Below are 22343 nucleotides of genomic sequence, written 5' to 3' on the forward strand. Positions count from 1 at the left end.
CAATCGATTTCGCCCGAATCTGAAGCAACCGGCGGCAAGCGTACAAGAGAAGGAAGCATTTGGTCGACCCATCATCCATCACTGGCCTCAAGCCTGACCGCATCGTTACGATCGATGTGATCGAGGACGAAGATGTTGGAGACTGTACCAGCTGGAATTAGAAGGTGCCCCCTCAAAATAAAAGTACAAAATAGCGAACGACAATGACCAGATCCGCACATCCATGCGTTTTTTGCTTGCCTCTTCCGCAAATCCCTGCCACTGACCGCTTCCTTTTATACCAGTCCTTCTCTCCGCGCCTTCTCTGGCCCTTGGAAAAGACTAGAGGGTAGGAGGAGGAGGAGGAGGAGAGCAGCTTCTCTTGGGGATCGGAGGGCAGGCAATGGCGTTCCAGGGGACGACCACCAAGTGCATGGCATGCGACAAGACGGTGTACTTGGTCGACAAGCTCACCGCCGACAACCGCGTCTACCACAAGGCCTGCTTTAGGTGCCACCATTGCAAGGGCACCTTGAAGGTGCCTATTAGATCTCTTGCCTCTTGCGAAACCTCTCTGTTCATAAGATCACGCACATCTCTGCAACTCATTTTCTTCGATTTGCAGCTGGGAAACTATAATTCCTTTGAGGGAGTCCTGTACTGCCGACCTCACTTTGATCAGCTCTTCAAGATGACCGGCAGTCTGGACAAAAGCTTTGAAGGTGATCATCACGTCTCGCATTCCTTCTCGCCACTGTGATACCTGAAACTGCCTTCATCTTCTCTTTCCAGGGACCCCAAAGGTTGTCAAACCAGAGAAGTATGTCGATAACGAGGTAAAGTGATCGATGCATGTCGATCATCAATCTATTACTGTATCATTTGCTGCTTCTTAATCAGCTTGGACATTTTGTTTCTCTGATGATGTGCTGCAGAACGCAAACAAAGTCTCCAGTGCTTTCGCTGGCACCCAAGAGAAGTGCGTTGGATGCAGCAAGACTGTTTATCCAATTGAAAGGGTAATCTCTGATGCGCACATGCGATGAGGTTCTTAATTGTCGCAAGTATCTTAGAGTGCTGTGCCTGTTGCAGGTGACGGTCAACGGAACTGCGTACCACAAGAGCTGCTTCAAATGCTGCCATGGCGGATGCGTCATCAGCCCTTCGAACTACATCGCGCACGAGGGAAAGCTGTACTGCAAGCATCACCACATCCAGCTGTTCAAAGAGAAGGGGAACTACAGCCAGCTTGAGAACGATGAAGCAGAAGCTAAGTCAGAATCCTCTGCTGCGTAATCGATTCCTGGAAACGCATCTGTTTTGTTTGCCACAAGAGTGAGTGGTATCCTTAGCTTTTGATGCATTCTAATGCGCCTTGTGTTCTATTTGAGATATGAAGGCTCCAAATATGTATAAAGAGTTGGAGTACTTCTAATTATAAGGCCGCTTTAATGTAATATGCATATCTGAGATTTTGAGGAAAATATTAAAGAATAATTATTTGGGTAGTTAGTTGATGATGATGCGAATGATGGCCGATTTGGCGCCTATATAAGAGGGCCACTCTCTCTCTCTCTCTCTCTCTCATTTCCGCCCTTCCCTCTCTCTCCGGTGTTGAGGCTGAGATGGCCGCTCCTCTCGGGGTCCCAGGCCTATCTTCGGATCGATTCGCCCTCCCCTGCTTTGCTTCCCTCGCGCAGGCGAGATCGCTGGTACTGGACGCCCTTGTCGAGATCAAGCCCGGGGAGATCGGGATCGTTTCCGGTGTCCCTCAAGAACATCTCAACATCTCCGACGCAGGGTGACCCCTCATTCGAACCCTCTGCATTATTCTAATTTTCAGTTTCTTAGATCTGTGTTATCTGTTTGGGTTTCGAGGATCGTTTGGAGTTTGCTGATAATCTTGAATCGAATAATCGAATCCCAGATATCGAGATTAGGGCTTTCATTTTTCTTCGTTCTGTTTCGATTGTCGAGATCTCGGGTTCTTGTGATGGTAGCGTGGGATATGAATCTTGATGCCGTATTTTGCGCCTTGTCTGATCGTGTCGGATAGCTTGTTCAAACATCGTTTTGATGTCAATCATCATGAAGAATCCATACAGATCATGTGGAACCATGATTGAAGACCACATCGAGCACAGAGATAATCGACTATTCTAGAGCAAATGATTGGTATGCACGCACGACACGTATGCACACCCAAAAGAGAAAGCAATTCTAGAAGAACAGTTTTATATAACATATATACTTCTACAGTGCATTGCATCTTGGCAATAGTCCTGACACTTGTTTAAACATGAGTAAGAACATCTCAAGGATTGTGTTGGTGTGTTTTATGTGTGAAACAAGAAGGTTAAAGTCATAGGACCACTATAGAGAATAAATATATGTTGTAACTTTTAAATTTTAATTTTTTTTAGTGATCCTTGACAACAAGAGTTTCTGTCGTTACCCTGGTTGATGAGCTTAAATCATTGGTCGAAAATTCAAGTTAATAGTTATATATTTATTAGATTTTTATAAGTCAATTTTAATCTTTGCTTACTTCTAATGTGGTGAATATGTGGTTTAACTTAGTAGCAATGGAACTTCACGTCATAACATGTCCTTCGGTTTCGTCCATGATCTTTCCTAGTCAATCCTCTCACCATAGCTAGCAACAGGTTTGTTTCGATATTAATTGTCACAGTCCAACTTGTTATGAACTTGTTTGTTATGTTAATTTTCCATTAGTCCAGAATGCTTGCACCCTCAAACTCATATAGTAAATCTTAGTTTTTACCCGCTTCAGATATAGAATTAAATTAATATAGTTTAGAATAACTGAATTAAGACGGTTAAAAGAGGGACAACATGCAAAACAATCTAGCAGTGATCTTAAATATATCATACTTTATCATCTTACGATTAAACTTGGGATGAGTGCCTTGTTCATGTTTGTTATCCAAAGGAAAATGGACACCACTGCTAACACACAGAGTCATCTTCTTTTTTTTTTCCGAAAGAGAATGTTAAATTTTACCAATTAACTTCTGTGTAGCCCTAGACAACAGAAAAGTAGCCACTTAATTTTTCTGGAGCAGTTTTGAATAAATTAGGACTTATTTTTCACACTCGTGCAGGTCACAATACATTCTCCCGTTCAGACTGCAGCTTTGCAAATTTCTGGAGTTGGAAAGTGGAAATTGAGTTTTGTATCAACACAAATCAACTCAAAACCGGTTGATTTTTCGTTAAATCTCATATTTTGATGATGAAATTAATTGATAATGTTACGATCTAATCTATGTTTCGAATGACGTAGGACTAAATTCGATCAGAGGTAAATTGATTAAAGCGGGAGGAATCAGATGGTGAGTCAGAGTTGAACATATCAGAATATTGGACATCGGGCCGGAAGATCAGTCGATATGTCAACAGAAGGTTTTGATTCGTAAATTCGATCATCGGGCCAGGAAGATCGGACATTGCGCTAAGGAGATCGGATGTTGCGAGAAGACAACATGCTGATAGGGTAATACGCTGAAAGAGATGGACGATGCGTCAAAGGATCAGACGAAGCGTCGGAAGAACCAATGACATGTCGGATAATATAGGATTCGATTGTAATCGATTATGTGTAGATCGAGTTAGTTTAGAGTTTAATTGAGTCGGTTTAGAATATAATTAGGTCAACTGGGCCCAAAGTGGGATTGTTTTGGGAAGAAAACAATACATTCAATGATCCAAAAATTGGGTTAGGCGATGACACCATCGGTCCAAGCGGTGACACCACCAGTGGCTCAGTATATAAGACACGGTCTTCAAGACTATGTCAGGCGGTAGTACTACTCTCTCCCAAACTGTGTTAGGTGATGGTACCATCCAATGTGTAGGCAATGGTACCATCAGTACCAAAAAAAATCGGGATGAGATACTTTTTAGCTATTCACTTTAATACATAATTTAGATTCTGATTTAGGTTATCTTTAATAACAGCATTAGCTAGTAGGGTTAGAAATTGTATTAATGGCAGTCTGATGGACCGTAAGTCAATTAAGATTAATGATGTAAGGAGAGAGTAAAAGATTAATGAATGTTCTTGATTTGAATGAATATATTGGATTACAGATGAAAAATATAAGCATGTATTCGATCTTAAAACGTTACGACGTCTTATTGCTGTAGGATATATGTTTTCTATTCTGTGGATAGCCCATGGAGGAGTTGTGTGTATTGTGGTGATCTACGCATTACCTGGCTAACATGTGTGCGACGTAAATTCTGTCGGCGTAGAGCCGCCAAGTGTCCGCATTGTCATAATTCTTCTCATGTGGTATTAATCATTCTTCAAGGAATTTGTCGATGTTTGCTATCAACTCGTCACTTCAAAGCTTGGACATGAACTGTTGGCTTATTCCTTTACTTCCAATAAATACGTTTCAAGAGAGTTTTAAGGCAATGATCGAAGCATAAGAATACATTCGAATGTTTTGCTTTCGCAAACTATAGTCATATTTGCAAACTATAGTCAAATTTCAAGACTTAATTATCTCTTGCTGTACATGTTTGTGACCAAACATCTTTGCTAATATTTCTTTCCGCAGCCCAAATCCGGTGCAGACAGCTTAAGTAGTTGTCTACCACCAGACAGACGAGCAAGACGAGACGGGTACTTCCTTCGAGGTGAAGTAAGGATCAAAGGTGAGCCTTTTGCATTATATACTTGCAAATAATATATATATATATATATATATATATATATATATATATATATATATATATATATATATAAGCATGATTGATAATAATGCAAAAAATCTTTAATTAAGCATCATATAATTTTTTTTCTATGGATGTTGAACCTAAATTTAGAGAAATAAATACAAAGAACCACCGACTTGGTAGGAAAATACATACATGCGTGTGTAACTTTGACACAAAAAATGCCCGACTCCTGTTATTCTAGTACTCAGTTTCTGACTCGTGTTTGCATCAAAAAATGTAGGCATACGAGCAAGACACACAAATGCACATCATTCTTTTGCAATAAAATATAACTCGTCTCATTTACGCTTATATTTACTTCTTGATATCACTATAACTAGCGCTTGCTCTTGGTTTGTACTAGGTTTGCACAAGCAGGGGGACCAGAAGCAGAGAGGTTTCTCATGCTTCGCAGTAGGTGGCAGAAGCCTTGGAGATGTCAAATCTCCATGCAAAAAGATAGTCCCGCGACTGACAGAAGAGGCGAATCACGTTGCATGGCACGTTGACGAGGTTCTTCCTCCCGTTGCATGCCCACTCGATCTTCACCTTACACGAGAACCCGCTGGAGGTCTTGGGGACGGAAGAGTCCTTCACATCCAGCATCACCTCCCCGCTGATCCTCCTGGGAAGCGACTTCATCGGCAGCATGCCGCGGCCGGACAATATCATGGAGTCCAGCCAGGGACACTCCGGTTGACCCACCATCTCCTTGTAAGCCGAATTGGCGAGGCGCACCCTGTTTTGGGAGTCGGACACCACCGCCGGGAGCTCGTCGGACTCGACCTCTTCCTCCACCTCCTCAGGCCTCTTGGAAACAGGGACGGCTGGTACGGCACTGGCGTCATGGCATATGGACCCGACGCTGATGCTCGACCCCACCGGTCGCACCGGCTGGGGCACGATCACCCTTGGCTCCTGCAGCTTCTGCAGCAGGTCTTGCTCCACCAGGACCGCAGCGTCCGCCTTGGCCTCGGGCGAGAGAGGTAGGACGGTGAGGGTTGGGATGTCGCAAGCGCTCTTCTGGCAGGTGAAGGGGACGAACGTAGGGTACGTGGGGCTCAGCTGGGCCTGCGGCCCCGCGGCGGCGAGGACGGGGAGGATGCTCCTCTGACGCTTGTTCGGGTTGGGAGCGAGCTCAGCGCGTCCACGCTTTCGTGCACGGCAGGAGCGGGGAGCGCGGAGGCGGAGCGCGCCCGCTGACGTCACCTTCTGACATGTGCCCTCGGCTAGCTGTGGCCGGGGAAGCGACGGCTTAGGTGCGATAGGCCGGAATCTGGCCATGATCGCATGGGTCTTGGCCATGTCCATGGAGAGAAACATGGTCGGTAGGTTGACTGCCTTCCCTCTGTGACTGAGAGTAGCGAGTGATCCGGTGGGTTTGAATGGGGAGGCGAAAGGTTTAAGAGAGGGGGAGGAGGGCAGCAAAGCGAGCTGAGCAGGGCCTGGGTGGTGGCACGTGGGAGAGTGGCGTGGTACGTGGAGTGGAGGTTTACGAAAGCGAGACACGTAGGGTCTTTTTCTACAGCGAGGATTGGTGTTGGCAAAAGGAAGCTACGGTTACATGTGGAGCGGGGGGAGGGGAAGAGGGAGGTTCAGAAATGGCGTGACATTTATCCTGCGCCATGGGGAGGGCGAATGGGGAGCGAGCGAGCGGCGGCGTGGCGTGGTCATGCGCCATGCGTAGCGTGCACACATGGCGGCAGGCCAGGGGATGGGCCTCGGTGCTTCCGATTGGAGACGGATGGGAAGACGGAGTTAAGCGAGGAGGAAAGAAGGGGGGTTGTGACCGTGGGCGCCGTTCTCGAGGGGTGGGGGGGGGGGGGAGGGGAGGGGGGAGAGGAGAGGAGGAATGCATGGACAGGGATGTGGTCGCTGGTTGGCAAGTGTCGAGCAGAGGTGGTGGCAGAGCTTCCGTGAAGGAATAGATGCGTTCGGTTAACCGGCACGCCGGGGCGAGAAGCGTGATTTTATCGTCTTGATGATGGCTTTTGGGAGACGGCCTTTAGGTTCCACGTGCCTTCGTCCTGGGGGACGGCCTTTAGGTTTACTGGCATGGGCTGGCTGTTTGGAAAGCATACGTGTTACCTAAATATATAACAATAACAAACTTAGATAGACATTCTTTTAAACCTATCCATCATTTTCTTTCAATTAATACCAGCAAAAAAGAAAAGGGGTAGAAAATAGACCCTCCCATCTTCTCTAGAGGTTTTGCATAGGTGAGTCTGGTTTTGAATTCGGTAAGAACATATACGACAGGAGAAATTAGTCAGATGACTTCTATTCTTCCCGTCCCGAGATTAGCGAAGATGGATCTGATATTAAATCAGGCAAATAATGTAACCATATTAGGAGAAATCAGTCAAATGTCATTTCTTCTCGAGGTTAAATATTCATATATTTAGAGAGGACTGAGTGCCGTAATCATAGCACAAAATATATACTTAACTTCACCTTTTCTTTAGCTATCACAGCCTCTCTTAGAGCTGTTATATCTTAAGCTTAATATATCATCATTCAAATTGACATTTCAAAGAGAAGTCACTTAGAGCTGATAGTCCTAGTAGAGCAAATATATGATCTGATAGCTCTTCAGGTATTAGGTGATTCACCTTCTTTATGCCCTCATTTCCATTTCTTCTAGGACATAAGTATCTCCCTGTGTAGACAGCTTATTTATTGCACTGTAGTAGCTTATGTTGGATCACGCATTGTTTATTGGTTATATCGTGGATGCAATTTGTTTTTATATCTGCATTTAAATATTTACACTTGAAGATTCGTGAAATAAAGTTAGACGAATCTTTTCTTCCAGAGAGATGATGGTTCAAGAATGTTTAGCATTTATAGTCATTATCTCATTAGGGAGAGAAGAGATTCCAAAACATGGTGAAAGAAACACCATCAATCAATGTCCCAATAGCAACCAGACATGCCAAATGGCGATACAGACAGACCTACTACCAAGCTAAACAGATCCAAGTTTCTGGCGTCGGTTTAAAGCATAAGTAAATGGACACATGTTCCCCAGAGCAGAGGGCTCAATCCCTGATCATCGGCATCGAACCCGTCTCAGAAGCAAGCATCCAAAAGGCAGCAACAGCAGAGAGCGGCCAAACTGCACCATCACAAGACAAACAGCAATTAAACACCATCAGCGAGGATAGTGTAGCACATATCAACATCCGGATTTGGGTTCTCCTCAGAGGATCCGGACTCCAAAAATAAGTCCACCTCCGGGGAGCGCGCACGACAGCAGCCCCCTGTCTATCGTGCGCCAGCGACGGCGGTTGGTATCAATGCTCCGCAAGAAAAAGAAGAGAGAGAGGAGGAAACGGAGAGGGGTTCTATCTAAGCTATTACCATCCTTCGAGGAAGGAAGGCCCTTGCTGCTGCTGCTGCTGCTGCTGCGGCGGCGGTGGCTGGGCGTAAGGGGGCGGATACCCCTGCTGCGGGTAGCCCGCGGACGGGTACCCGGGAGGCGGGTATGAGTCCTTGGCGTACCCCTCCGCCGGATAACCTGCAAGATCACAATCCAGGTCTTAGTATAGAAGAAGAGAAGCCATCTGCCAGGTCATCACTGATGGATGCCTCACCCTGGGGTGGAGGGACGCCGACGGGGGGTTGCTGCTGATTGTAGTAGCTCATCCTTCCTTCCCTTGTTCGCGGCGGTCGGATCCTTCGGCTCTCTTGGAAGAAGGGTTCTGATTTATAGAATGCCGACCGGTCCCCTGCGCCATGGAGTCGGTGACCATCGTCCGTGACGATGAACCCTTCTATAGACGCGATCACGGCCGTTCATTCCATACGGAGCCCAACCCATCACCGCCCATCGGTGCTGGTGTCTGCAAAGCGGCTTGGAGGGGATCCGAAGTCATAGATGGTGGCGCGGGGAAGCCGCGTTTGTTCTGTTCGCTTCGGGGGAGGCGTATCTCGTACTTTTTAACTGATCAACAGTGTCTCACCCGGTTGGAATACCCCCTTCGTAATTGGAAGTAGGTGTGGGGTCACCCGTTGTGCTCTGAACCAGGTACGAAATCTTGGCGGGACTGTGACGATCTGGGGTATCCATTTCCTTCCCTCCGAAGGAAGGAATCAAACCGAACCGTTTGTTTGTCGGGGAATATATCCTTTACTTGAGGAAATAAGTATATCAGCAGTCCTTTTATTTGATCTGGTCCATATTTCCTCCAATATGATTTAGGAATCAAGTAAAGTGTCTCTCATTCTTTTTCCTTTTTTTTATATTCTGTTTCCCATGTCTTTAAGCCGTAGGGCTTGCGGCTCGCTTTCTACGTACAGATCGATCACATGGGAGGGAGTCCTTAAAGTTACATATACATATATAATGCATAAGGAACGTGGTTTAGGTCTCCAAGGAGGAAGAAGAAGGACGCCTTCCTTTCAAAATATTCCACGCTTGGGCTGCTCTTGTTGGAGTGCGCAATTGTGACCGGTTTCAAGCTATATATATATATATATATATATTCCCTTCAACAGCTTCTTCTGACCGTAAATTGCCTTCGCTCGACTGCAAATGGAATCCAGCCATTGAGCCGCGAGGTCATGATATTAACGTTAGCGACACATGGCAATCATCGTCTTTGGACAAACTTGAGGGCCTTCTGGAGAAGAGGAGACTTTGACCACGTTGAGGCAGCCCTTGCGGGGGTGGCGGGGCGTCTGCTTCTCTCGGGAGACCAACACCCCAGTCCGAACTCCTCTTTCTTTAACCGTATTCTTTATGACCAGCATTTCGATCTTGATATCATCACATTTCGTCCTTGAATTTAGACCCTATATATATATATATATATATATATATATATATATATACACACAATTATGGCGTGTTTCAACCTCAATCGATAAAAACCCGATAGCGAAGGCCCAAACATACGCTATGGCCCAACCGAGCCTAAATGGAGTGTGGCCCCTTTTCCACCTCCCTCTCCTACTCGATCCCTCGCCACTGCTGCGGCGATATTGGCGACGCTCGGGCAGACAGGCGATCTTCGCAACGCTTAGACTCCGGCAGCGCTCTCCAAGGCCTGGTAAGAGACGCTCCTCCTCCACGTCGCTTGTGAGCTCGGCCGGTTGTTTATAGTCTCCGATCTCCAGACTCTGCAGCGCTCTCCAAAGCGGCCCTTCCTCACTTTTCCTCGCTTGCGAGATTGGTTCTTGATAGTTAGGGTCTTGGATTCCATCTTTTTTGTCCGTCTCTTCTCCAGTCTCCCTCCAGGCTGCAATGCTCTTAATAACGTGGTAAAACCCTCTCTCCCTCGTGAGCCGGTTCTTGATGGTTAGGGTCTGGGTCGACTGTTCTACGGTTTCGATCGCGATCGCTACACGGCGTATGTATATTAGGGTTGTCTCCTACTCGATCCATCGCCGGCATCACCCTAAATATGAAAGCTCTCTCTCGCTTTGCTTCTTGAGAGTCGTGAACACCATCTTACCGAACGTGATAGTTCTTGGTAATTCTTTTTTAGTACGATTCCGATCTGTAGTTCGATTCTGTATGTTCTTGATCTTTCTGGATCATGGTCTTCTATTCGATGCCGATGAGAAGTTCTTGGTCCCCATTCCTTTGCCTGGTGGTCTTCTTGTTTGGAGATGGCGTTAGTTGAGTCTATTGCAGGTTCTGATGCTTATAGTTCCTCTTGGCACGATTCGATCTTCTGTTTAAGTCTTTCCGTTCTTCGTCTCCATGGATCTTGATTATGGTGTTATTCCTTGTGAGAAGGCTTTGTTCCCCATTCTTTCGTTATGTGTGCAGTCTTGAGCGCCTATAGTGCTGGTATTGCTTGGTGGTCTTCTTATACGAAGATGTAGTTCGTTAGGTGTACTGTGTATTTCTTTTCATGAGAGACTGACCCCATTCTGATCTGTTGGCTCATTGGGCACCAAAATGTACACTTCATGATTTTGATTGAATCATTCTTTTTCTTTTACATTAGTGTTTTTTCTTTTCGATAGAAAGTTGGTAGCTGATAAGGGACCATTTGATCGGCCATTGATGCGACCGTAGGCCCGCAAGGGATTGTCAGCTTTGAGCGATGGGTGTATCATTATGATTTTATCCTTTCGGATAAGCATGGGAGCTCCAAAAGACATCTCTGAGGGTAAAAAAGATCCAACGTAAGTCATTGGTTTCCATACTCCTTAAGACTAAATGGTCTTATGCTCCCTTATCAGTAGCTAAATACGGACTAAATGATCCCTTATCAGTAGCTATTACTTTTTTCTACTTTAAATCAAACCGATGTTTGATCACCAGCTCTATATCATATTACCTTTGTCCCTTTTAGAATTTTGTCCCCTCCTAAGTTCCTTGTGGATATCAGCTCTTGTTTGTTCTGTCTGTACAGCTGTGTAATTGATGATGTTGGACTTTGGATTATCAAAGGGCTTAGATGTGGCTACATATTAGTCGCAGGAGGCTGGTGATTTAACTTGAAAGCAATGGTTGTTACATTCCACAATCCCAGTGCAGCTTCTAGCCTCGGGAAACTTAATGATTGCCTTCTTACACCCGCAGTTATATGAAGGGTAAGGTTTTTGGATGCTTTGTTAAGTACGGAATAATGCTGGTGCTTTAACTATGGCATCTCATCTTTGAATGGATTTTCTTAAGTTATCAAGCTTCAAAGGATGGCATTGCTATGTACATCGAGCGCACTAGATGCAGCTCCATCGTCGGATCATATCAGTGTAGCTAGGTGGCACTAGATGCTATGTACAACAATCACATTGATCCTCTGTTTAAGTTGTGGTATGTGCTTGAACTTGGTTTAGTTTATTTGAACACAGGAGTCATACGGGTCATGCTGTTTGACCTGTATGATCTGATAGTAGTGGCATCTCTGAGGAAGACAAGGCTGCGAAAATTAAGACATCTACTACTGCGACTGAGGAGGCCTCGTCCTTTGCTGCTGTTATTGACAAGGTGATTTTGAAACTCTTAATGGCTTGTGGTGCACAAAATTGATTTGAAGGATTGGTTTGGCACGTAGATATATTCTTTGCAAAACAAATTACACAAATATTTAACAATCTCTTGTGGAATACAATGTTCCATGGGAATAATGGTGGTAGGTAAATTGATGATTTATTTTTTTTTTTTTTTTTTTAATCACAAAGTTACAAATTCAAGCCTGAGCAGCTGAGGAAGATGTGATGTGGATTTGTTTGGAGGCAGCTGAAGAGCGTGGATCATCGGCAAAGAAGAAAGGTGAGTTTGATACATGTGTTTTGAGTATTTCATTCTATAGTTGTTGATCGGGTCTCTGTGTTTCAGGATATGTATCCTAATCAACAACAATGTTTGTAATCTTCTAGTTGTACGAACATGGTTACGTACCTACGCTCTTTCAGTTGTTTTATTGTCATCACAAACTTGACATTCTTATGGACAGCTGGAGAGTCTTGGGGACCCCTTACCATGATTTTTGCCATTTGGCCATTTGGGGTCAGTATATATATATATATATAACTATTTAATTTTTTTAATTCTAATTCATTTCGTATAATATTTGTACAGATTTGTTAATTAAAATTTATATATGTACTATTTTTTTAATTCTAAAATAATATTTTTGATTATGAGAATATGAAATCTTCTAATTATAAAATTCAGTAAGTGTTAATCTATTAAACAAACCATCTAAATCAATCAATCGACGTAACTATTGTAATCTCTTGTCATTGACAATTGTGAATGCACGTCTAGAACATTCACGATATTGTTAATTAATGGCTCCTTCAGTCTCTCTCTCTCTCTCTCTCTCACTCTCTCTCTCACTCTCATATACTTGGACGTTTTACGGAATGACAGACCGACATGGATGCTCAAAACCATGGGAAGAGGCGTCGTCGTCGTTCACGCCGGTTATCTTGGGGGGATGGCGTCAGGTGCAGCCTCTCCACATTCTGTAGTGCCCACCTCTGGAAATCGTCAGTAGACGCCAACTCCATGAGGCCTTTCCTGGTCTGCTCCTTTGTAAATGCATCCCACTCCTCCCTCGTGTAACGCCTCCTCCCGGGGATGCGATGGAACGTGGAGCAGTAGTTGTCCTTGAGCAATATCTCTGGCGAGGGCGTCGACCTCCGCCCTGCACAAGCAGGCAGCAACGGCGCTCTCCACAAATACCAATGGTAGTGTCTCAATCAGAAATTGTGCAAGAAATGCAAACCTGAAGATGAAACCAGTTCAAAATCATCTCGAGGGTGGTCGGATGGCCAAAGTTCATCTCCTCTTCTACGAATGGGCCTGGTCATTCGCCTGAAAGTTAAAATCATCACTAGCAGCTTAGCTCATTCATTAAAGCTTGTATTTGAAAGCCCAAAAGGTTGAATTTAACAATTAAATGAAGGGAAACCATCGTGACAAGCCAGATAATGGAAATTACTCCCATGTGGATGACCATGTGGGTGACAAGCCAGACGAGACTCATTACTGGTTTTCTGTGGCAACCATTGTATTTGTTTGTCATCATTGTCCCGATAGTCATCATGCATAATCATATAAGAATGAGAGAAGAAGTCACAGGGTGCAGAGAATCATATGCATAGTCTAAAGTTTTTGGTATTCTCAATAGTGGTGGTTCAGAAGATGATGATGTTTGATGCAGAAAAAATTACTCACAAAACCATACAATCTACCACTAACTTTGCAAGGCAACATGTTCAGCTCAATATTTCCAAGAATATATGTATCAGCTTACCTGAATATGCGTCGTAAATATCGTAATCTTTTTCTCTTCGTTATAGCCAGTATACTAATAGTAAGACCTAGTATCTCTGCTGCAAAAAGAGCATCCAAAGAGCTCTACACAAAAGGGGGAGTAATAACTTCAGGAATCATCTTGGAAACAACACAAAGGATACTCCATAGTGTAAAGAAGGTGGAAGCAGCAGCTTCAACATAGTTTTAAAAGAAAAAAAAAAACTGGAAGCCAAAGAAATACCTGAAGTATTAGAACTGCAGAAAGTATCAGCGTTGCCCATTCAATAAAATAAGCGACACTAGAATCAACCGATCCTTCCTCTGTCAATACAAATTTCCGGACACCCCAATAACCAAACCAAGCCCCAGCTAACACAAGGCATACAAGAAGCAATATGACCAACTGGAGAATGGAAAATGGTAAAATTTAATATTAGTCCACCAGGAACATATCATATATAGAGAGAGAATAATAAGCAAAGGTTCTCAGCTACAATTGCTATATGTAACTGGTTATCAACAAAAGATGACTAATGAACTATCAGAGAAAGAATTACATATAAGACAAGAAGTTCCCCTTTACTTTTATAAATAAAATGGAAATACAGATATATATATATATATATATATATATATATATATATATATATCATCATTTATCAATCAACTTCTATGCTTAATTTGCTAGGGACAAAGTTCATTAAGACAGAATATTAATACATTACATCACGTAAATGTTGTCGAGGAAGACTAGGACAATAAAAATATGTACTTGACAACCTTGAATATGATCACAACCTTAAACTAAACTAAATCAAAACAAACCAAAACTAATTCTGACTAAATCACACATGCACTTGACAAATGCATTTTCTTTGTACTAAAGTTCAATATGAACAACAAATTAAACTTGGTTGCACAAATCAGGTGACATTACTAAGGGGTTATATATTACATATTGCCACCAGTTCATTCCAGATACACGCACCTGCTCATAAGTTCCAACCATCAATAATCTTGTTTCAACCATCAGGTTGGCTTAAGGAAAATTTCTACATTCACGTAAATCACAATCTTCCTTCATGACTCAACTAATTTATTCAATTAGCAGACATAAGCAACAGATTCTTGCAACTCAAAAGGACAACACAACTCTTGTTATGATAAAACATAACTAACCAAAATGAACATACCATCATAACCATTTGGTGAAACAACTACTTATTTTATATCATCATAAGATGTGCATTTTTTTCTAATTCATGATGTATCCGGATAGCTAAGATGAAACCCTTCTCTAGTTATGCTGATATATCATGCTATCAATGCACAAGTGGACAACGCATGTAATGTTATGATCCTTATTGATCTGCTAAGAATACGAACTGCAAACAATGGGAAATTTGTAAATATACAAAAAGAATCAGCTTTAAGCATTAGGCCACGATAGAACACAACTATCTAAAGCATAAAGAAAGAAAGAAACTTACATACAGGATAGTGCATGTCTTCACTAATTCCTATCTCAACAAGTATAGTTCGCAAGAATCCAGATAGATAACCAAGAAGAAAGGTCCCAACGCCAAGCTGCCAAAGCAAAACAAGATGATATTGCATCTAAGTACAAAGAATAATTGAGTGTGTAAAGTTGTAGAACTCACGATGGATGAATAAAGATATATAGCTAGTGAGCTCCTTCGTCCTGTTGGCAATAGCCTCATGCCCTATAAAGAAACCATACAAGACATGATAAGTAAACTGGAATACCTAGGCACAAATTAAACTTTACCCTATTTCATATTCAAAGCAAATCTCATATAAGCCTTGCTATATTTGCCTAACTTATATTTGATGTTTGAAAGATAAATTTAGATGTTTTAATGTATTATTTTATCTCAATATAGGCATGACCAGTATGAGATAATTTTGTTTCCCTGTCAAGAGCGGGTAAAGCAATTCCCTTTGGGGATTAGCAAACCGTCAGAGGTGACTGGACGGTTTCTCCATCCGCTATTGGGATAAACATATCCTTACTTTGGCGGGTGAAAAACATCGCTCCATCTGCTGTTGAAAGTAGCCTCCTAGTATCACTAGGCCGGATTCCAGTGGAAAGCAAACCTTCATCTACCACTAGGTGATCCATTTATACTTTATTCTTAAGTGGACAACACTATGTTTCTCAAATAAAGCACATGGCTAATTTTGATTTATATTTGATGAATAAATAAATTATAATAAATATTTATAATTTATGCATATTAATAAAATGATGTTTATTTACTTGGCTCTTGATGCACCTGTGGAAAGATGTTGTATCCTATAAAAACAAAAAATAAAAATCCTGTTCAGAAAATCCCTCAAAAGAAGAGATGAAATCATTCAAAAGAGAAAAGCTTCATTTGTTTTAGCTTGTTTGAAAAGAAGAAGAGGAGATAATATGAATCCTGTTCAGAAAATCCCTCAAAAGAAGAGATACGATGCATGAATAGCAATGACTTGAAATCATTCTCTCCATTGACAATTAAATTTGAAGCTTCTTGTCTATATACAACGATCAACTTTAACAACTTGAATACAGTCAGCAACCAGACAAGAAGATCACAAGCTGCTAGAACCACTTAAGTAATAACAGCTTACCTACTCAAACTAGCATTTCCTATGTTTTGTTCTATAGTTGCCATCAAGGAACAAGGAGAAAAGAAGCACATATATTATTTGAAGCTTATCAAGTTATGTGAGACCATTGAATGCAAATTAGACATCACTAAATTCAATAAAGAATCTAAGAGGCAAAAAAAAACTGTTCATAAATCAGGGAATGTAAAATAAACTACAGAAATAGTTATACCAACATATGAGAAGTTATGAGCTCAGTAGATTTCAGAAATAATTTATTAGATAAACAATTACCTGAAAAAGGATGACAAGCATCACCACTATGATCCCTAAGGTCATCGCACCACCGTAATAGAAGACCACTGACTCGCTCAGACTATGAGCTGCTGCCATCATAACCATCCCCAATACTAGAAAGACCAAACGATGTACCAGAAATTCTGCAAGACATATGATCGAACATGTTAACCGCCATAATCAAGAACCAGGGATAACCCCAGAACCCAAATGCGTCATCGATTCAAGAATGGGAAAACTGGCACCTTCTTCGGTTGAGACCTCAATCGATCTTGATGGGTCCGGTGGCATCCGCATGTCCAAGATCCTGTGCTCGTATGGAGACATCGATTTGACCCAAGCAGTCTTGGAGAGCTTCTGCCACTGCCCAGAGGGGCACATTCCTAACCCGATGGACATGTTCCTTCCAAGAACCCCAAATAAAAGACGTCAACGGACGATACAAGAATCGACAATAGCAAATCAGAAGAGCTAGGGTTTACTTGTGGAAGCAGATCTCGACGGTCTGGATGCGGAAGAGGGTGTCGCCTTCGTCGACGGAGACCCTGACCTTGAGCGCTCGGGGGTATTTGGAGGGGTGACGGAGCCGCGAGAAACCATGGATGTGGACGCGGTTGCAGGACAGAGCGGCGCCGGGGCGGGCGCCGGGGGAGCCTTCCACGGTGCGGCCTGGGGGCAGGACGATCTTGGAAGGGTGGGCGACGACTGCCTCCAAGAACAAGAACAAGAAGAAGTGGGATTAGAACGGCCGGCTCTCGGAGATGAGGAGTAAAGACACCAAGTACAAAGGAAGGGTGTGGTTCGTTACCCGAGACATCGTCATCCGCGACGGCGACGGAGACGGAGGAGGAGGCTGAGATCAAGAACAAGAAGACGGTGATAAGGAAGAGAAAAGGGCAAGAGAGCGGGGGACGCACGGAGCACCGCATCAGTTGTTTTGGTGTTACCGCATCGGTCGTCTTGGTGTTGCGTGTTATGCACCGGGTTCGGGGGCATATAACGTGAAGGTTCTTTCCGGCCTGGGAGCGTCCGGCCCGACTCACCCATTCTACCAGGTGATCCTCACCGTCAATCCTGCCAAAGAATGCCATTCACGGTGAGGATCATCTGGACCCACAAATGGGCCCCCTACTCCCAGAACAGGATTCCAGCTTTTCTGGACACCCACACGTAGCAATACGACTTTGACTTGGTCAACTGAGAACATACTTTGGAGTTGACCCAAATCTGACTCACATAGCATAATAAGCCTCCGATAGCCTTGTTAGGGACTATAATTCCAATTCAAATCCGCGATGCACCAACCCGGCCTAATTTGATTGGATTTGACCGGCATTGACCACAAAAAAGAGATGGATATATGATTAATATAAACAAAGATTAAAATTTTCTGTCATCAAAGCCCTTTTACTAAGCAGATGAAGCTACTGAGTCGACGAGACCATCAAGCGTATTGCAGAGGTGGTCGGAGTGCGGTGTCTTTGCAGGGAGAGGCAAAGAGACGGCGGCGTACCGAGGAAGTCGAAGCTCAAAAGTCAAAATCATTAGAACATATCTTCAGCTGGTACCAAAGCCTCCAAAACCATGAGAGCTTTTCAAGATGCGAAAACATCGGAATCAAACGAGTAAACGACAAACATACGGAGAACGCTCTTTTGTCTGCCACCATGTTTGATCCACAGCAGAATACTACGACAGATCGCGGGGAGGACAACAGAGACGACACTGCTGCTTCTGCTTCGCCTTTGCAGATGCATGTGCTCTAGAAGAGACGTAAAAAGTAGCTCAGCTTCCGACCTCGGCAATGCTCCGCAAGGCTGGCCTCCACCGCCCATGCCGTGCCGGTGCTGCTCCACCAGCTTTGGCCCTCGTTGTCCGGGTGGCGGCGGTGGTTTCCGCCGCCATCATCCCGCGCACCACCTCCTCCAGCTCTGTAGCCGCTTTTGCTTCCTCCTCCACCTTCACTCACGTCGTAAAAGAAAGAACAAGAAAGCTTGCCGGTGAAGAAATCAGTGAAGGGCAAGAAAAACATACTGTCGCCGGTGACCCGACGGGCTCGAACACTCGACGTGACTGATGCCGCCGGCCTCCGGCAGAGGCGGCGCCGCTGCCGTTTCCTCTAGTGGAACTGGAGGACGTCATCTCCGTCGGTTTCGCGAGCAGGCGACTCAGCCTGACGTGCCTCTTCGACGCAAACTCCCTCGGTACGTCTGCAACAATGAAAGGCCTCCCCGTCTCTCAATCCCAGCAATAGGAAGAAGGAGATTGAGCAGATCAAAGAGAGGCGGACAGAGGCACCGAAACCTACGCACCTTGGAAGCTGACGAGGCGGTAGACATGGCCGATGTGGAGCGTGTCGTTAGCACGGAGCAGCCTGAGGTGTTTCACCCTCGCGCCGCGGCCACCGCCGCTGTCATGACAAGCGGAGGAGGAGGCGGCGGCGGAATTCAGCGCTGAAGGAGGAGGCGCGACGATGATGACGGCCACGTAGTGGCCCGGGTTGGCTGCCATGACTTGGCTGGCTGTGAGGGACCAATACACTCTCTCCACTCTGCCTCCCGGGTGTTGGATCACCACCGTCGCCGCCTCCGCCGCTTGGCAATTCCCCATCTCTCTCCCTTTCACCTCCTCCTCCTTCCCACTTTACGTGTGCGCAGTACCGCAGAACACCGACTTCTATAGTATTTGATTGGATGAGTAATATATATGGATTGGACTATTTATGTATTTAGCTTAAATATGATCTATTAAAAAAAATAGAGACGTGTGTGGCACGTGAGAATATCGAAAAGCTCAAGTATGATTTTAAGATTTTTATGAGCATAAACTTTATCGATTTTGATCCAAATTTTATATAGAGAATCCTTGATACAAGTTCTATAATCAACACTAACGATGATGATCGCACTAATAATATAGTATTCCGGACATCAAAAAGGATGTGCAATGAGTGCTGTTATGGCCATCACAGCATCATCTTCATCATCAGCATGTCGAGAGTCACCGACACATGCAGAGTGCGACGTAAATGACTAACACTAACACAACACACCGATATTGCACTTCGAAGCTGAAGATGATCTAAAAGGCATCTGCAGACATCGTTCGACTCTAACTGGCCAAGCCAGTATACAGATTGGACACGTCTGGAATGGGTATCCGCAAGCAGTTCTGTGATGGGTTCAGGTGGGAAGAGGATTGACCTTTCGTGTGGTTTCTATCAGTCCCGAGTCGAGTAGTCACAGCTTGCTTGTTGCAGGAAAACTGCAGATTCCTTTGCGTGTTATCATGAGAAACTGATGGGGATGAGTCCATGTACTTCTCTAACTCAATACTACATTCTAGTTAAGGTTTTAGATGATGCAGACAAGTGGTAGGATGAGGAAGAAGAATAAGAGTAAAGAAGATGTACCTCTCTCACTCAATGGTCTGTGAAACTACATCCTACTTTTGAGTTTTAAGATCACCAACGGAGATGAAATAGATGCAGATTGCCATGGTTGAAGTATCTTACAGACTAGTGTGTATGTACTGTATTTGCACTTATCGGAGCCACCCAAGTATGGTGGTATTTCCTACTCTAAAATAGTTTTTCTAGTTAGCTTTTGCTTTTGTTACGAGACATTGTTGCTACCGACCGCACAAGCTCGAAATGCAAGATAGAAATATAAGAATCCATAGATATCATCCCATTAGATTATAAATTCAAACTATATGAGATAATCTTTATGATGGTATTAGAAAGATTATAAGTTCAAACTATAGTAAGCAATACCAGAGAGACATGAAATCTAGCCGAGGACGAGGAAGAACTTTTTGGGCCTTGAGGGCTTTGTTGGATCAAATTAGATTGGATCAACCAGTGCTCCTCCTCTTTGATGACTCTGTCTTCTACATCATGGAGCCACGCATGTTTCCTACGCCTGTCATGCTGCTGCATCTGCTTTGGTCATCTCTTCGGCTAAGCATGTTCTCGGATTTACGAACAGTAGATGGATAACTACAGATCACATTTGGTAATCTGTTTCAGGGGAGGAAATGACTAAAGATGCGGTCCAAATCTCGGACTTTTTTTATCTGGGATCATTTGGTAACGGGATCAGACGCAGGTGGTAAACCTTCAAGTTGCTGTCATTGACAGTTCAAAAGCTCACTGCAGGCATCGGCCAATTCACTGACAACCCTCTCTTAATAGTTGGGGGCGCTGCAGACATACGGCACAAATGAAGGAGCTTGGACCAGATCATCAAAGAAAAAGAAGAGGATCATTGAAGCGAGTTCACGAGATGCTGTGATGTGGCGTGGGGCTGTCAAGTACCTCGCCCCCACCCCCCCTCCTGTTCACTATTAATGGCAGCTATAGTTGAGCTGAAGCAGATGAGTACAGTTGGTACTGGTCAGTAATGGAGGCATTGCTCCCCAGATCATTCTATCACCACTGTTTTGGGGCAGTCTGTAACGGCAGGCAAGAAGGCAGCAGCTCAAGTTTGTGCTGTTGCTTTCGTTCTCGAGAAGCCAACGGGCTGTAGCAGCGCAGCTCATCATCAATACGATGTGGAGCATCCAACATCGCTGCTACGGCAACCCATCATGCTGCTTCGTCTCACTCTCACTCGGTCCACCAGAGAATTGAAGGTGGCTTGGTCCACGAGCCAGAAAGAAGGCACCACAGCAGCACCACTTCTGGGAAGACACATGACCATCGGCTAGAATCCAAGCAAGAATTTATGATGGAGGAGGAGGTTAATCAGTGACCGAGTCAAAGTGTCTGAGGCAGGTTGACTGACCCAGGGCTGTCAAAATGGGTGGGCCTGATGCACAGCATGGCAGGTTAATTAGGTGGCCAAGCCAGGGGTGACATGGCTGGGTGACTGGTCTTGGCCCCCTCATGCAGAGATCCCAAGGCGGTGGCACAAACCAGCCTGTGTAACAGCACCTTCTGCATGCCCCCTCAGGAGAACAGGAGTGCCATGGGAGAGGGGTGGAAGGGAGGGGGGAGGGGAATCAGAGGTTGGGTAAATATGTTTTGTCTCTTCCTTGGGCTACTTTCCATGGCGAGGCTCTTTACTGCTACTGCCACTGATCTTTCAACCAGTGCCCTCCTTGTGGGTCCTTCAGAGCTGCCGTTGCCAGGGGCTCCTCACATGCCACCCCCCTCACTCTATCCAGCCTGGACCCTGCCTTTGTCTTGTCAATTCTCTCTTGCTGCCATTGAGCCCATGGCCCTCAAATTGGCTACAACCCTGTGGCCATTCTCCAAGAAAGAAAGAGAGAGAGAGAGGATAGGGTTTCAAAGCAGAGAAAACACCTCTTGACCTTTTTTATATCCTTCTCTTCTGCCTTGGACTCTCTGGAGGGCATTGGTGGGCATAGGTGAAAGGGACCTCAAGCTATTTTATGTCATCAGTCGGGAGACTTTGGAGGATGCTGTCTCATACAACCCCACTGGTTGAAAACTTGGACCTTTGGTCTTTAAATATGTATCAATATGTCGAGTGTTCTACATAGCTCCATTTGCTAAAACATTTCATCAAACATTGGCCATTTGTCCTCCTCTCATCGACTTCATGCATGGCGCTGAATCACCAATAGCAATTGTATCACATGAACAGTCTCAGCTTTGGTTTCAAACAAAATAAAGATTCTGATGAGCACCTTCAACATTTCCTTTTGTCTCTTTTCATCTGTTTGCCAGCTCTGAGTAGCCATGTTTCTCCCGTATGGCTCACTGGGAAGGATTCAAAACACCAACTGGTTCTTTATAATATGTTCGTCTTTTTGGACCTCCATAGCATGTTCGTCTTCATAATGGTGGGGGAATTGTGTCTGATGAAGGAGAGCAGTACATTACACTTTGCATGGCAGTGAATGCTGGCGTTTTCACTATGGTACTATGGGCTGAGTGTATGGAGGGAGAATAAGCAGATTTCCAAAGAGTTAAACCTCTCCCAAAGTCGTGGCAAAGCAACAT

At 44.3% G+C, this 22343-nt stretch overlaps 5 protein-coding genes and 2 long non-coding RNA genes across 12 annotated transcripts; 3 read left to right on the top strand and 4 right to left on the bottom strand.

The window, feature by feature from the left end:
- The first annotated feature begins 290 nt into the window (after positions 1-290).
- Positions 291-1468, top strand: LOC135674058 (LIM domain-containing protein WLIM1-like). Its single transcript, XM_065183494.1, has 5 exons — positions 291-517; positions 605-701; positions 772-815; positions 915-998; positions 1072-1468. Exons 1-5 carry the CDS (start codon positions 383-385, stop codon positions 1273-1275), a joined length of 564 nt encoding a protein of 187 aa, XP_065039566.1. The 5' UTR covers positions 291-382; the 3' UTR covers positions 1276-1468.
- Positions 1469-1578: 110 nt separating this feature from the next.
- LOC135680691 (uncharacterized) lies at positions 1579-4037 on the top strand. 2 transcript variants are annotated; one of them, XR_010515507.1, is made up of 3 exons: positions 1579-1780; positions 3105-3203; positions 3287-4037. It is a non-coding gene; the product is annotated as an uncharacterized LOC135680691 (long non-coding RNA). The 2 variants fall into 2 exon arrangements; XR_010515506.1 differs by lacking the exon at positions 3287-4037 and having other exon boundaries at positions 3105-3265.
- A 1050-nt stretch (positions 4038-5087) lies between these two features.
- Positions 5088-6255, bottom strand: LOC135680695 (uncharacterized). Its single transcript, XM_065194814.1, has one exon. The coding sequence runs from the start codon at positions 6049-6051 to the stop codon at positions 5131-5133; it is 921 nt and encodes a 306-aa protein (XP_065050886.1). The 5' UTR covers positions 6052-6255; the 3' UTR covers positions 5088-5130.
- Positions 6256-7608: 1353 nt separating this feature from the next.
- On the bottom strand, positions 7609-8486 carry LOC135680699 (cysteine-rich and transmembrane domain-containing protein WIH2-like). The gene is made up of 3 exons (XM_065194822.1): positions 8328-8486; positions 8095-8251; positions 7609-7849 (listed from the first exon to the last, which is right to left on the bottom strand). Exons 1-3 carry the CDS (start codon positions 8377-8379, stop codon positions 7804-7806), a joined length of 255 nt encoding a protein of 84 aa, XP_065050894.1. The 5' UTR covers positions 8380-8486; the 3' UTR covers positions 7609-7803.
- A 1128-nt stretch (positions 8487-9614) lies between these two features.
- Positions 9615-12146, top strand: LOC108953178 (uncharacterized). Of its 5 annotated transcripts, none has more exons than XR_010513506.1 (4): positions 9615-9785; positions 10763-10872; positions 11103-11680; positions 11875-12146. It is a non-coding gene; the product is annotated as an uncharacterized LOC108953178 (long non-coding RNA). The 5 variants fall into 5 exon arrangements; XR_010513503.1 differs by having other exon boundaries at positions 9616-9785; positions 10711-10872; XR_010513505.1 differs by lacking the exon at positions 10763-10872 and having other exon boundaries at positions 9620-9785; positions 11875-11965; positions 12032-12146.
- A 252-nt stretch (positions 12147-12398) lies between these two features.
- On the bottom strand, positions 12399-17477 carry LOC135674080 (uncharacterized). Its single transcript, XM_065183533.1, has 10 exons — positions 17181-17477; positions 16855-17077; positions 16618-16775; positions 16370-16515; positions 15121-15183; positions 14954-15046; positions 13701-13862; positions 13458-13561; positions 12927-13015; positions 12399-12845 (listed from the first exon to the last, which is right to left on the bottom strand). The coding sequence occupies exons 1-10, from the start codon at positions 17461-17463 to the stop codon at positions 12583-12585; spliced, it is 1584 nt and encodes a 527-aa protein (XP_065039605.1). The 5' UTR covers positions 17464-17477; the 3' UTR covers positions 12399-12582.
- Positions 17478-17981: 504 nt separating this feature from the next.
- On the bottom strand, positions 17982-19000 carry LOC135680705 (uncharacterized). Its single transcript, XM_065194829.1, has 3 exons — positions 18685-19000; positions 18407-18582; positions 17982-18331 (listed from the first exon to the last, which is right to left on the bottom strand). Exons 1-3 carry the CDS (start codon positions 18980-18982, stop codon positions 18158-18160), a joined length of 648 nt encoding a protein of 215 aa, XP_065050901.1. The 5' UTR covers positions 18983-19000; the 3' UTR covers positions 17982-18157.
- Positions 19001-22343: the final 3343 nt, after the last annotated feature.

This window comes from Musa acuminata, chromosome BXJ1-1, assembly GCF_036884655.1.
Source record: "Musa acuminata AAA Group cultivar baxijiao chromosome BXJ1-1, Cavendish_Baxijiao_AAA, whole genome shotgun sequence".
In the NCBI taxonomy this organism is placed as follows: domain Eukaryota; kingdom Viridiplantae; phylum Streptophyta; class Magnoliopsida; order Zingiberales; family Musaceae; genus Musa; species Musa acuminata.